Source organism: Ictidomys tridecemlineatus, chromosome 3 (assembly GCF_052094955.1).
Source record: "Ictidomys tridecemlineatus isolate mIctTri1 chromosome 3, mIctTri1.hap1, whole genome shotgun sequence".
In the NCBI taxonomy this organism is placed as follows: Eukaryota; Metazoa; Chordata; class Mammalia; order Rodentia; family Sciuridae; genus Ictidomys; species Ictidomys tridecemlineatus.
In genome coordinates, this window is record NC_135479.1 from 16,579,089 (window position 1) to 16,593,877 (window position 14,789).

General features: G+C 35.6%; 1 protein-coding gene across 7 annotated transcripts in view; it reads left to right on the top strand.

Annotated features, from left to right (window-relative positions):
• The window catches only part of Cdc27 (cell division cycle 27), a 61,224-nt gene extending 50,948 nt beyond the window's left edge, over positions 1 to 10,276 (top strand). For 4 of the 7 annotated variants that reach the window (XM_021728380.3, XM_021728381.3, XM_005328167.5 and 1 more), the window contains exons 16-19: positions 756 to 884; positions 3,340 to 3,414; positions 4,160 to 4,316; positions 7,267 to 10,276. In XM_021728380.3, coding sequence (XP_021584055.1) covers positions 756 to 884; positions 3,340 to 3,414; positions 4,160 to 4,316; positions 7,267 to 7,349 — 444 coding nt within the window. In that variant the 3' untranslated portion in view covers positions 7,350 to 10,276. The remainder of the gene's footprint in view (positions 1 to 755; positions 885 to 3,339; positions 3,415 to 4,159; positions 4,317 to 7,266) is intronic. The other 3 variants (XM_021728382.3, XM_013359923.4, XM_021728383.3) reach the window with 1 other exon arrangement.
• The last annotated feature ends 4,513 nt before the right edge of the window (positions 10,277 to 14,789 follow it).

The window sequence follows — 14,789 nt, forward strand, 5'->3', positions numbered from 1 at the left end:
CTTTATTTCTATGTGGTGCTGAGGATCTAACCCATGTCCCGCCCGTGCTAGGCGAACGCTCTACTGCTGAGCCACAATCTAGCCCCTGAACACAGTTTTGAAAACGCTAATATTAAAAAGACCACAATAAGCCTGAAATATATTATCTGGATAAATTATAAGACATTTTTCTATGAAGGGAAAATCAAAGTTTTGTTTGCCTTTTAGACATAAAAGTTACCAAATATCTGCTCTAAAGAGAATCGTAAGCTGGGCACAGAGGAGTACATGTATAATCCCAGTGGCTCATGATTGAGGCTGAGACAATATGATGGCAATTATCGAGGCCCTAAGCAACTTAGCAAGACTGTATCTCAAAATAAAAAATAATGGGCTAAGGCTGTGGCTCAGTGGTAAAGTATCCCTGGGTTCAGTTCCTAATACCAAGAAAAAATGTACAGAGAATCATGATTACCATTATGAATAATATCAGATTGGGAGCCAGAGGACCTAGGTCTTCATCCCTAAGCAAATTCAAGACATTTCTTCTGACTATCATGTTCTCATCTTTAATTGCTTGAATTGGAAGAGATTTAGAGATACTCTATTAATCAGTTGGTAATCAATTGGTAAATTCACTTAAGGCAATAACAGCTATCCCACCTCATCGTTAATAGTGTTATTATATTTATGTTGATATTGAGTAACATTATTGGTTCTCATCTTTCTTTTAAAATATCAGGAGGCAATATTAACATGACCTTTATTTCTTATAGGTTCAGCATGCACTAAAAAAATCTGAGAAGGCTTTGGATACCCTAAACAAAGCCATTGTTATTGATCCTAAGAACCCTCTATGCAAATTTCACAGAGCCTCGGTTTTATTTGCAAATGAAAAATATAAGGTAAGGTATATATCTGAATTATCTTCTACATTGTATTGATGAACTTGTGTCATTTTTTTAATAAACTAAAAGTTTATTAAAAGTTAATACTTTTAGGAAGGATAAGTATGTGGATATTTAGAAATGTGTGGTTATTCCCTATAAACATTCCATGTAAAGAAAGGCAGTTTTCTCTAAGGAAGATATCTTAAAGATACGAGGTTAATGATCCTTTTAGGACCACAATAAGTGAATAAATGATAAATTATGTGTATATATTCCAAAAATATATGACTGAGCTGGGTTATAGTTCATTGACAGAGGGCTTGCCTAGCATGCATAAGGCCTTGAGTATGATCCCCATCACCTGCAGTATATACTGAGAATATAGCAGTAAGTAACACAAGTCATATTTCCTGCCTTTGTGTAGCTTAACAGTTAGTACCCCTCTACAGGGAGAACAGAAATTAACCAATAATTACAAAAATAATATGTATAGATCACATAGTGAGTTGTGAGAGTTTATAACAAGGGGACTAGATCAGTTCTGATGTGTTTTGCTCTTTACTTTTCACTCTATTATTCAAATTATGTAAACTGATAGAATTATTGAGGAAAGAACATAAGGAAAACAGAATAAGAGAAAAAAGATATGAAATGACATGAGATTTTTCTTATAATATTTGTACATATTCCCACATAAGTGTATTTATGTTTGAGAATGGTACATATATATTTTTTTATATACATATATATATATATTTTGTTACATATATTTTGATACAAGGGAAGGGTATTCACTGCTTTGCATCTTTTTTGCTTTTATTTTTAAACATACAATTTAGCACTTATAAATACATAGAGAATGGATCATAATTTATTCAATAGGCTATAATTATTATGTACAACCAGAGAAATGAAAAATTGTGATCCATATGTGTACTATGAATTGAAATACATTAATTTTTTTTTCTTTTTTTTTTTAATAGGCTGCAGGGCTGGGGACATAGCTAAGTTGGTAGAGTGCTTGCCTCACATACACACGGCTCTGGGTTCAATTCCCAGCACCACCACCAAAAAAAAAAAATAGGCTGTATTTAAACACTAGGATCATTTGTAGTAGAAGTTGATTTGAGTATTCTTATGACTTTGTGAATTTTTTTGATTATACCCTTAAGACAAATTCCTAATAGTGGGATTGTTGAATCAATGATTGGTTATATGTAGTTTGGTGGGGGGGTTGTTTTTGTTTTTGTTTTTGATACCAGGATTGAACTCAGGGGCACTCAACCACTGAACTACATCCCCAGCCCTATTTTGTATTTTATTTAGAGACAGGGTCTCATTGAGTTGCTTTGAACTTCCAATACTTCTGCCTCAGCCTCCCAAGCCACTATGTTCAGCCTACATGCAGTTTTTAAATTGCTAGATCATCCTCACAAACAGGTTGCATCTTTTCTTGGGGCACTCTACCACTGAGCTACATCCCCAGCCTTTTTTTTTTCTTTTTTCCTTTTTTTTTATTAAGTTATACATGGACACAATATCTTTATTGATTTTTATTTGGTGCTGAGGATCAAACCCAGTGCCTCATATGTGTGAGGTAAGCGCTCTGCTACTGAGCCACAACCCCGGCCTCCTAGCCCATTTTAATTTTTATTTTGAGACAGGGTCTTACTGAGTTGTCAAGATTAGCCTCAAACCTGCAATCCTCTTACCTCAGCCTCCCATTTCACTAAAAATGTGAAATCAATTTTCAGTGAAGATGTAAGTGTATACATGTAAAATGTGCACTTACATCTTCAGTGATTACAATACTTGTTTCCCCTTACTTGCTAACTTTATGTAACACCAGATTATATTCATTTTTATTTTTGTCCTTTCAGCAGGTTAAAGAAATGGGATGGCATCTCATTTGGGAAGCCAGTTTTACTTTAAATGATAATATCTCCCCTTTAAGTACAAATCTGATTCTTTCTTCTATATTTGCTCTCATTTCCCCAATCCTTTACCAGGAGTCAAAAGATAACTACACAGTTTTAACTCAATTTAGAGGTTCAAACTTCAATAGGCGGTTGGTATTCAAAGCTTAGCACTTCCATTAGGGAGAAGGTCCAGAGAGAACTTGAGACTTAATTTGTGTTCTGCAGCCTAGTTTTCAAAACACTTTAATACACTTACACAGATAATATGAGATCATTGTTATTTTTAACTAAAATAGTGATAAAATCAAGATTTATCACCACCTCTACCTTTCAAAGAGGTGTGTGCACTCATATATGTTCAGTGTACTCTGGTGAATGTCTGACATTTCTTTGTGCATTTTATTTTCATAGCATGAATTAATGCAATATGGAAGTACATTGATTAAGACCTAGTAAGCTTTTATTAAAATGATTTGGAAAATCTAACAAAAATATTTGAACACAGTTTTGTAAAATTTTATCACACTAAGGTTCTTCTTTGCATTTTTCAGTCTGCTTTGCAAGAACTTGAAGAATTGAAACAAATTGTTCCCAAAGAATCCCTCGTTTACTTCTTAATAGGAAAGGTAAAGACTGGGGTTATGGTCCTACATAGTGACTTTCATAACAAATATTAACTTTTGAAAAATAAATGTAATGCTTATTGTATAACATCTAATTGAGAAAATTCAACGAGAGCTGTGAACTAAGTGCTCTGGGGATAATGGGTTTAGTTTTAGCATTTAAGAGGATAATGTCCTAATGAAAGAGCAAGAACCCCATAATTCTAACCTGTGATACTAGTAGTTAAGAACTTATAGCCCGAGATCAGTAATGAGCTCATAACCCAAACTACCACATGGAAAACTGTCCAGTTATCAATAATAAAATACTTACAAATCCCTCAGAAGAACAACTCAGTGGCACTGTGTTGTCTTGATTCCCAAGACCTGAATTTTATAGATTGGGCCACCAGATGCCAACTGGTTTGAGTGTCTAGGTGCCATAGACAGGTGTTAAGAGTTGATGAAACTCCATTTAAAATCAATATAATTGAATGTTAATCAAGTCGCTTGTGTAGTCTTTTTCTTCCCATTGTCAGTGTTCCAGAATAGGTTTATTGGAAAGTCACTACCTGAAAGATTAAAGGAAGGAATTCTATTATAAAGGAACTCAAGAGCTTGTCTGACTTTATAGGATGAAGATGCCCTTCCCATGAGAATGGATTTAGAGCATATAAGTCAAGAGCCTAATTTATATTATAAATGTTTGGGACTTTATAGTCAAAGCTTACAACTTAATGAAAAATGTAGTGCTGCTGTTTATTTTTAGGTTTACAAGAAGTTAGGTCAAACGCACCTCGCCCTGATGAATTTCTCTTGGGCTATGGATTTAGATCCTAAAGGAGCCAATAACCAGATTAAAGAGGCAATTGATAAGCGCTACCTTCCAGATGATGAGGAGCCAATAACCCAAGAAGAACAGATCAGTGAGTATCATACATAGAATTTTGAATATTAAGCTACCTTTTACATAAGAATTTATGGGCTGCTTTTTTATTTTTCTAACTCTGGTATTTTCTTTATACAAAATGGAATTTTAGAGAAATTGAATAGGGTGATATAATACCAAAGTGCATATGAAATCAGATAATAAGTTTCAGTTCTGGATCTAGTTTACTATGTAATAACAAATCTATTGCTGATTTTTTTTTTTTTAACCTGGACCTCAATTTATATTTGGATATTTATCTAGTACATAGGGCCAAGTGTGGTGGCACATGCCTGTAATCCCAGCGACTTAGAAGGCTATGGCAGGAAGATCACAACTTTGAGGTCAACTTTAGGAGTTTAGCAGGGCCCTAAGCTACTTAGTGAGATCCTCTCTCAAAATAAAACATAAAAGGGGCTGGGGATGTGGCTCAAGTGGTAGCGCACTGGTCTGGCATTCGTGCAGCCCGGGTTCAATCCTCAGCACCACATACAAACAAAGATGTTGTGTCTGCTGATAACTAAAAAAAGGGGGGTTGGCCTATAATCCTAGCAGCTTGGGAGGCTGAAGCAGGAGGATTGCAGGTTCAAAGCCAGCCTCAGCAACTTTATAAGGCCCTAAACAACTTTGTGGGACCCTGTCTCAAATTTTTTAAAAATTTTTAGGGCAGGGAATATAGCTCAGTTGGTAGAGTGCTTGCCTGTAATGCATAAGGCCATGGGTTCATTCCTCAGCAACACCCAAAAAAAATAATAATAATAAAGATGGTTTTTTTAAAGGGCTAGGGATTTTGCCCAGTGGTTAAGTTCCAGAGTCCAATTACTACAACTCACCCACCAAAAAAAAAAAGGAATGTAGTGAGAAGAGAGAATGATAAACGAGTAAATGTTTAAAACAGTTTAAGTGCAAAGTGAATGAATAATAAATTGTTAACATTTTAAAATATTGACAGAGCTATAGTAGTGGCTATTTAAATTCTATGTAGCTCTGACAAACCCAAATATATGCTTAATTAATTATAAGTCCTATAATCCCAATAACACTTTTTTTAAGTTTATTTATTTATTTTTGTTATGGGTAGACACAATACCTTTATATTTATGTGGTGCTGAGGATGGAACCCATTGCCTCACGCATGCTAGGCAAGCGCTCCCCCCCAATAACACTTTCAATCTGAAGATTATAATCTGTATTTCTGTGGACTAGTAAGGATTATCCTTTAAGTGGAGTGACTGATTAGAGATAAGGAGAAAACGATAGATTTTTTTTTTTAATAGTGGCTCAGAGAATTTTTTTTTTCAATTTTTTTAGTTGTTTTTTTTTTTAGATATATATGACAATAGAAATGTATTTTGACATAATTATTCATACATGGAGTATAACTTCCCATTCTTGTGATTGAACATGATGTGGAGTTGCACTAGTCATGTATTCATATATGAACACAGGAAAGTTACATCTGATTCATTCTACTGTCTTTCCTATTCCATGCTACCTCCCTTCCCTTCATTCTCCTTTGTCTAATCCAATGAACTTCTGTTCTTCCCTCCCTACTCCCCTCCCTTATTGTGTGTTAGCATTAGCATATTAGAACATTTCAGCCTTTGGTTTTTTGGGATTGGCTTATTTCACTTAGCATGATAGACTCCAGTTTTTCCAAAAATTTGTTTTTATTTGCCATAATTTTATTCTTTATGGCTGGGAATATTCTGTTGTATTTATTTACTACATTTTCTTGATCCATTCATCTGTTTAGGGCACCTAGGTTGGTTTTAGGTTAGCTGTTAAGAATTGAGCTGCTGGGCTAGGGGTGTGGCTCAAGCAGTAGCGCGCTCACCAGGCATGCGTGCGGCCCGGGTTCGATCCTCAGCACCACATACAAACGAAGATGTTGTGTCCGCCGAGAACTAAGAAAAAATAAATAAATGTTAAAATTCTCTCTCTCTCTCTCTCTCTCTCTCTCTCTCTCTCTCTCTCTCTCTCTGTCCCCCTCTCTCACTCTCTTAAAAAAAAAAAAAAGAATTGAGCTGCTATAAACATTGATGTGGCCATGTTACTATAGTATGCTGATTTTGTTGCTACTGAGGATTGAACTCAGGGGCACTTAACCACTGAGCCATAGCCCCAGACCTTTTTATATTTTATTTAGAGACAGGGTCTCACCAAGTTGCTTGGGGCCCCACTAAATTGCTGAGGGTGGCTTTGAACTCGCAGTCCTCCTGCCTCAGCCTCCCAAGCCGCTGGGATTGTGTTCGATACTGAGCCTGGCTATAGTGTAGTATGTTTTAAGTCCTTTGGTTATATGCTGAGGAGTAGAAAAGCTGGGTCAAATGGTGATTCCAATCCAAGTTTTCTGAGGAATCTCCATACTGCTTTCCAGAGTGGTTATACCAATTTGCAGTCCCACATCCTTTTTACCTGTATACATTTTTCCCCACATCCTCACCAACATTTATTGTTACTTGTACTCTTGATCATTGCCATTCTGACTAGAGTGAGATGAAATCTCAATGTAGTTTTGATTTGCATTTCTCAGAGAACTATTTCTAATTCTGAGGGCAGGAATAAGTAATCAATTAGGGAGAGGCATTTTTAAATACTTAAAGGTTAAATGCACTAAATAAATATCACACATGTTATAAAGTAAGTAACTTTTTTTTTTTTTTTTTAGTTGTTGATAGACCTTTATTTTATTTATTTATATGTGATGCTGACAATCGAACTCAGTGCCTCACACATGCCAGGCAAGTGCACTACCGCTGAGCCACAACCCCAGTCCTAAAATAAGAAACTTGAATTACATTTTATTAAAGGATATTAGGATTTTTAATGTTCTTTATTTAGGGTCTCATCTCTAAATATAACGCAATTTTCCTTATTTGTTTTCATGAATCAATAAGCTATATTTGTCAGATATCTTACTGTAGACTTTCGTTTTATTTTTAAAGTGGGAACTGATGAATCCCAGGAGAGCAGCATGACTGATGCAGATGACACACAACTTCATGCAGCTGAAAGTGATGAATTTTAACTTCTGGAACTCAAGACTTTTACAATTGGATGTGTGACCAGTGCTGACATGTTTATTGTCCCTCCGTATACTGAGTCTTCACTCTTGAGCCGGCATTGTCATCATCCATCATTTATACCATGAGTGTGCCACTTTCATTGGACCCTGACTGTATACAGAATGAAAGGCAGTGCAATATTTAGCTGCTAACAAGACTGGCTCTTTTACCAGTATGAATGACAATTTAGGGGGGGTAGGTGGGGAACTTTCTTTTCTTTTTTCTTTAATCTCCCTTAGTTGCAAAGCTATCATGGAAGGAAGAGTTATGTTTTATCTTGAAGGAACCATTAGATATGGAAAATAGTGATGAACCAGAATTTCTTGGTCGTTTTTCCAAAAATTTGTTTTTATTTGGTTCTGTTCCTGATAAACAGTGACTGACCTTCATTTCTAGGTTCTTCAAGAATGGTGTTAGCAAGTGCCAGATGGAACAATAAAAGACATTGCCTATAACAGAGTAACTTGATTGCCAAGGAATGTAAATTACCTTAAACTTGCAGTGTCTCCTATGAACAAATATAATGGGCATATTGGGACTGGTATGTAGGAATCAAATATCCCTCCATACAATGTACACTTATTCTTGGCAAGAATGCTTTAATGTCTAACCAAGAATTTTAATTTATTCATCTTGCTTCAAAGTGTTGATCATTGTTGTCTTGGTATTACAAACTTTAAAATTGGTCCTTACCATATTGCCTCATCTCTTTGAGCTCTGTGGGATCACCTTTAACATTCAGAGATGGTAGAGTGGTTCCCCACTGAAAAGCCAAAACAAGGCCCTTAATAACCACTTAAGTTCACCATGAGAATCAATATAAGAACACTAAAGAGAGACTTTAAGAGATCATGATAGTGAAAGCCTTAATACAATCATAATTGTACCATAACCTTGAATATACGTTTGTTCAAGACAGTGTCCCTTTGACTTTTCTAAGTGTTTAAGCAGAGTGCAAGAATGTGTGGTTACCTTTGTTGAAGTCATTTCCATTCTTTTCAGCTCTCTGCTTCAGATTATTTTTGGTAATATGAGTCACCAAAACTTTTTACTAAGAGTAATTGGGTTTAGAATATTGAAACTTTTTAGTTCAGGGGAACAAAATTCTGATGAAGGAGACAGGATCTCTCCTGAGTTCGTCATAACATAGGTTGGTGTCTTTGGGAAATGGCCACAATTTTAAAGATCTAATTATGCATATAAAATGGGAATTATTGGAATTTCACAGTAACAGATTTAAACAATCTTAAATTGTGTATCTCCTTTATTGTAATGTATTGAAATTTTTAGGGAAGCTTTAGTTGTTAACATTTTATTTAGTGCCAATGTCAGAATATAACAAATTATAGTTTCTTATAAATGACAGGCCTACAGTTATTATTTTGGATTATTTGATGAAGGACAAACTTACTGGTTACCTGTATTTGTTAGTCAAGCTGTGAAAATAAGGCGGATTACAAAATATGTGAAAATAATTTTAGCTTGTAGACTCAGTAATTTTCTGTCAAATACTATTAATCTCACCAAACATGCATTAGATACCATTATAAATTAATTCAAGTCAAAAATCTTGGATTAGGTTTTAGATGCGAGAGAAGCATTTAACAAAATTTCCTACCTAAATCTATATGTGCTGTCTAAAAAAAGTAATTTAAAAGGAAAAGGAAAGGTTGGGAATAAATGAATATCATTAAAAATTCCCAAAGGCTAGCACTTGGATTCTAACAAATATTTTATTTTATTATCTATTAGTTTTGTAATGTTTAATTTTAGATTCTTTTTCTTTTTATTGGCAAATCATAAGCCAGCTATATAATAGTATTAAATGTAGAATTTTATAGAAGGCTTCAATGTAAGTTCTAAGTTAGAAAGCCTGGAGAAAGCTAAGCTCAGAACATAACTTGCTGAAATATAATCTTTTTGTAGTAGGAATTTATGTACTGGGACATAGAGACTCTCTGGTACTGATTTTCAGACGAAGAATGAAAGGATAGCTATGGAAAGCATACCATGGCAATAGCTGGCTGAGGGACACTTTCAGTCCACATGTGACCTTATTTTATTTTTCTTTATGCTTACTTTTAAAGTAATTTTGGTATTCAAAGCCTTATTTCCTACCTAGTAACTGTTTCTTGCTCTTTTCCTTCCTTCCTTCCTTCCTTCCATCCTTTCTCTCTCACTTCCCATAGAATGGGGATCATACAACCAGAAGAAGAAACACATTTTGGCCCAGCAAAATGTTTGCTATCAATTTCAGAACTTACTTTGAAGGAAATTAAAAATACTGACATCCTTTTTTCTGTTTAAGCTTTTCTCACACATTTCGCGCACACACTTTTGTTCACAAGTTATGTTGTAGCATCGGATTTTTTCCCCCCATGGAAATGGTTGCTACTCTGGAATTTTAGAAGGTTGAATATTTTTTTCAAATGAGCAATGGTACTCAAATAATGAAAGGTGGTCCCTGCTTTTTCTGTATTTCATTACTTTAAAAGTTTTTTTATTTTTTTCCAAAAACTGCAAGTAACGTTTGAACCATGCTGCTGTTGTACCTTAAACAAAAACTCAGTGATAAACCAGTATTTAGTCTATTAAAAATACTCTTTTGGAAGAAAACAGTTTCAGAGTCTCTGATTAGCCAGAGTATAGTATGGGTCTTCACTGAGAAATATGTTGACCTGTTTTCTTTGTGAAAACCTGGGAAAATGCAAGTGTGGGTGTGATGTGTGTGTTCTATTTGCATTGAAACAATGTAATTCTGTCTTCTTTTTGCTTTTCCTGACTTATTTCAGAAATTGTACAGTCTTGGGGGGGAAAGGTCTTTTCTGTTAATATATTTGCAGTTCATTAAAGGATATGGAAAATCCAAATAAATTACTTTTGAAAGCAATTTATAATCAAGTTGTTAAAGCTATATAAGAGCTGTGCCATCTGTATTTTTATAGTAAGACACAGCAGAATAGTGATGAAATATTTTATGTTTTACAGAAGTCTAGGGCAGTGTTTCTCTAATTTTTATTTTTTACTTACGTTCTCTTTTACTATATGAATATATTTTTAAAGTTCATACCCTTCTTAGCATTATTTGGAATTTCAAAATAAATATTATAACAAAAAAATGGTAATTTTTAGAATATATTTTTTTCAAACTATAGAACCTCCTTACCAGCAGCTGCAAATTTGCAAGTCAACTGCTTATTCTTTGATCGTGTGATTTCTGAAATTCCTCTAAAAACTTTTTTGTTCCACTTAAACTCTACTTTTAAAAAAAAATCAGGATCTAGAAAAAGTAAAATATGTAAACTAAGTTTTACTGTTTTACTCTAGTTTGAAATCTTTTTATTTATTTATTTTAGTATCTTAGGGAATAACTGAAGGCTTTTATTCAGATGTGGAGAAAGGACAAGAGAGAAACACACAGTAATGAACCAAACAGATCCAAGAAACAACTCAGACTTCATAATCTTCCCTAGAACCTGCCATTTATTGTCAGCTAACCAAGGATAAATAGAAGCTTAGACATGGGATTTTTCTTTGGCTGGTTTGCCTGCTAATCAATGGTTTGTGAATGTTCCATATAGATTTTATTTTTCTTTAAGTGCAAACTTTGTTAAATAGGTATGTTTAATGACATTGTTTTGGGTGCTGTGTTACTTGCTTTGTGGACAGATTTTCCATCAAACAATCTGGTAAGGTAGGTATTATTACACTTTACCAAAAAGAAAGCTGAGACTCAACTATTAAATGACAGCTGGGTACTTCTACATTTAGTGTATGTCCAAAACTAGGAATTCCTCTGGACGATTCAAATTCTGTCTAACATTAATTGTTAGATGTCTTCTCTAGCATTTCTTTAAATAGTGCTAGTAGAATAATATAAAGCCCAGGTTTTACAGAGGAAACTATTATTGATCATATATTCAAATGTATCATATGCATAGTCTTTTTCTTTTTGGTACCTTTTTGGTACCGGGAATTGAACTCAGGGGCACTTAACCACTAAGCCACACCCCCAGCCCTTTTTCACATTTTATTTAGAGACAGAGTCTCACTAAGTGCTTAATGCCTTGCCTTAGCCGAGGCTGGCTTTGGATTTGCGATCCTCCTGCCTCAGCCTCTGGAGCTGCTAGAATTATAGTCACTTTGCCCATCTATTAGCAGTCTTTTGATGAGGCTTTGAGGTGTACTTATCTATTCTACTCAAACTAAAAATGGAAGTATGTTTTCCCTCTTTGGGGACAAGCATTGGCTGTAAAATAGAAAATTTCAAGTCTTTGGTTTTCTTTCTTTTTTACTAGTTTCCTCATCACAAATATTTCTTTTATATTTAGCACTGTTAAAAAAAAATGTTAATAGTTCAGTTTGAAATTTTTTTTACATGCACACACCTGTAATCCCAGCAGTGTGGGAGGCTGAGACAGGAGAACTGGAAGTTCAAAGCCAGCCCCAGCAACTACAAGGCACTAAGCAACTCAGTGAGACCCTGCCTCTAAATAAAATACAAAATAGGGCTGAGGATGTGGCTCAGTGGTTGAGTGCCCCTGAGTTCGATCCCCAGTAACGAACGGAAAAAAAAAAAAAAAATTATGGCCCTTACTGGAGACAATAAGGTAGACTTTATTCAAAGGGAGCCATAGAGATAGGTTGGGGACCATGCAAAGGGATTTTTTTCTTTCTTCCTTTCTTTTTTTTTAGTTGTCAATGAACCTTTATTTTATTTATTTATATGTGGTGCTGAAAATCAAGTTCAGTGCCTTATTCATGGTAAGCAAGCTCTCTGCCACTGAACCACACCCCAGCCCTAGACTCAACTCTTAACTCCAACAATAAACACAGATTCGTATCCAATGAGCAGAGGGGGATCAATAAATGGAAAATTATTAAGTGGCACATTCCTGTAATCCCAGTAATTCAGGAGGCTGAGGCTAGAGAATTGAGAATTCAAAGCCGACTTCAGCAACTTAACTGTCTCAAAAACTAAAAAGGCTGGAGGTGTAGTTCAGTGGTAGAGCGCTTCTGAATTCAGTCCCCAGCACCACTAGAGGAAGGAAAAAAAAAAAAGATTGAAAAAACAAAGAAAATTATTAAATCATCAGGGATAGAAGTGGGATTGAGTGCTAAACTGACTTGATAGGTTTATTGCTGAAAATCGGCCAAGTTGATGAGTCTCTAAGACTCATATATGCTAGACCAACCTCACATATGCTAGACCAACACCATCACTGAGCTACATTCCCAGTCTTTTTTTTTAAGGAACTTCTTTGTTAGGAACCATTTCTTTTGTTTGTTTATTTTTATGTGGTGCTGAGGATCAAACCCAGTGCCTCACACATGCAAGTTTTGCTAAACTGATTTAGCAGACTTGCTCAAATGTGATCATACAGGGACAGAGGGAAGCCCAGGGACAGGTCCAGTCAGAACTCAGAGGACCCTGACTAAAACTTTGGTTAAAGGGTAGATTTGGGGGTTTTTTTTGTTGGTTGGTTGGTTTGGTTTGGTTCTGGGGATTGACTACAGGAGCCCTGAACCACATCCCCAACCCTTTTATTTTTTATTTTGAGCCAAGTTCTCAATAAGTTGCTTAGGGCCTTGGTAAATTTCTGAGACTGACTTTGAACTTTCAGTCCTCTTGCCTCAGTCTCCCAAGCTCTTGGGATCACAGGTATGCATCACCCACCACACCCTGCAAAGGGTAGACTCAACATGATTAAAGAACTTTTGAGTTTGTGGCTCAAATATGTATTTGAAGAGAAAATTCAAGGTCTTAAGGATGCATGAAGTAAAATGGTTTTTATTTTTTTTTTTCCTCTTCATTTCCTAGGAATAGAAAGATTTGATTTGGTAAAGGGATTTCCTTTCTTAAACCTCTTTCCAGCCTAAAACATTTTACCAGTCAAGACTATATCCAAAATCATTTTTGTATCTTGAATAATATTAGCACTTATTTGCTTTGTATTTAACATTTATGGAGCACTTTAATATAAGAATAATCTCATTTTATCTTTTTACAAGTTCAGGCTTTTGTCAGTCACCTGTTTTGTACAAGAGGAAACTAAGGCTCAGAGAAATGAAAAATAAAACCATGAAGAGCCTCAGGGATCCTGACTCACTTAAGGAAACCTCTTTAGGCCCTGGTAACCACGTGACAATAAGAGTTAAAACCCATAATGCAGACATCTTTGTTTTTTTGATTTTGAAGTACTAGGATCAAACCCCAGGACCTCACATATGCTAGACCAACACCATCACTGAGCTACATTCCCAGTCTTTTTTTTTAAGGAACTTCTTTGTTAGGAACCATTTCTTTTGTTTGTTTATTTTTATGTGGTGCTGAGGATCAAACCCAGTGCCTCACACATGCAAGGCAAGTGCTCTGCCGCTGAGTCACAACCCCAGTCCCATTCCCAGCCCTTTTAATTTTTATTTTGAAACAGGGTCTCACCAAGTTGCTGAGGCCTTGAACTTTCCATCCTCCTGCCTCAGCCTTTCAAGTAGCTAGGATTAAGGTGTGTGCCACCACATCCTGCTTTAATTCCTTTCTAGTCTTTGCATAAAATATTTTGGACTGGGTGTGTAGCTCAGTGGTAGAGTGTTTACTTAGCTAATATTGTTGAGAGGACTCCTGAGTTCAACCCCCAACATAAAGAAAATAAATTTTTTTTCCTTTTTAATTGCCATGCTAGGAGTTACCGATATTATATTGAGCCATAGCAGCCATTGTAGCAATGTTCTCATATCACTTAAGACACCTCCTTTCTGTTGCTAGCTTTCAATGGTTTTCATCATCATGACTAGGAGCTGAAATGTATTTGTCTATGAAGAATGTTGAGGTGGGGCTGGGGTTGTGGCTCAGTGGTAGAGCTGCCTAGCATGTGTGAGGCACTGGGTTCAATCCTCAGCACTGCATAAAAATAAATACATAAAATAAAGGTTGTGTCCAACTACAACTAAAAAATATTGGGGGCAGGGGAGAATGTTGAGACCTCAGGCTGGAGAATAATGGTAGTAGCTTGATTATGAATCTTTCTCACACCCTCCCAAAAGAACCATAAAATAAAGTAGAACAGGGCTGAGGCTGTAGCTCAGTGATAGAGTGTTTGCCTCATATGTGTGAGGCACTGGGTTCAATCCTCAGCACCACATAAAAATAAATAAAGATACTGTGTGTTCATCTACAACTAAATAAATAAAGTAGAACAAATAAAAACGACACATGAAGGCTGGTTCCTTCATGACTAGAGTACTGCAACTTCAAATTACCTGTAAGTAAAGGGAAAAAAAATTTTTTTTTTTAAAGAGAATTTTTTCGGCGGACACAACATCTTTGTATGTGGTGCTGAGGATCAAACTCGGGCCACACGCATGCCAGGCGAGTGCGCTACCACTTGAGCCACATCCTCAGC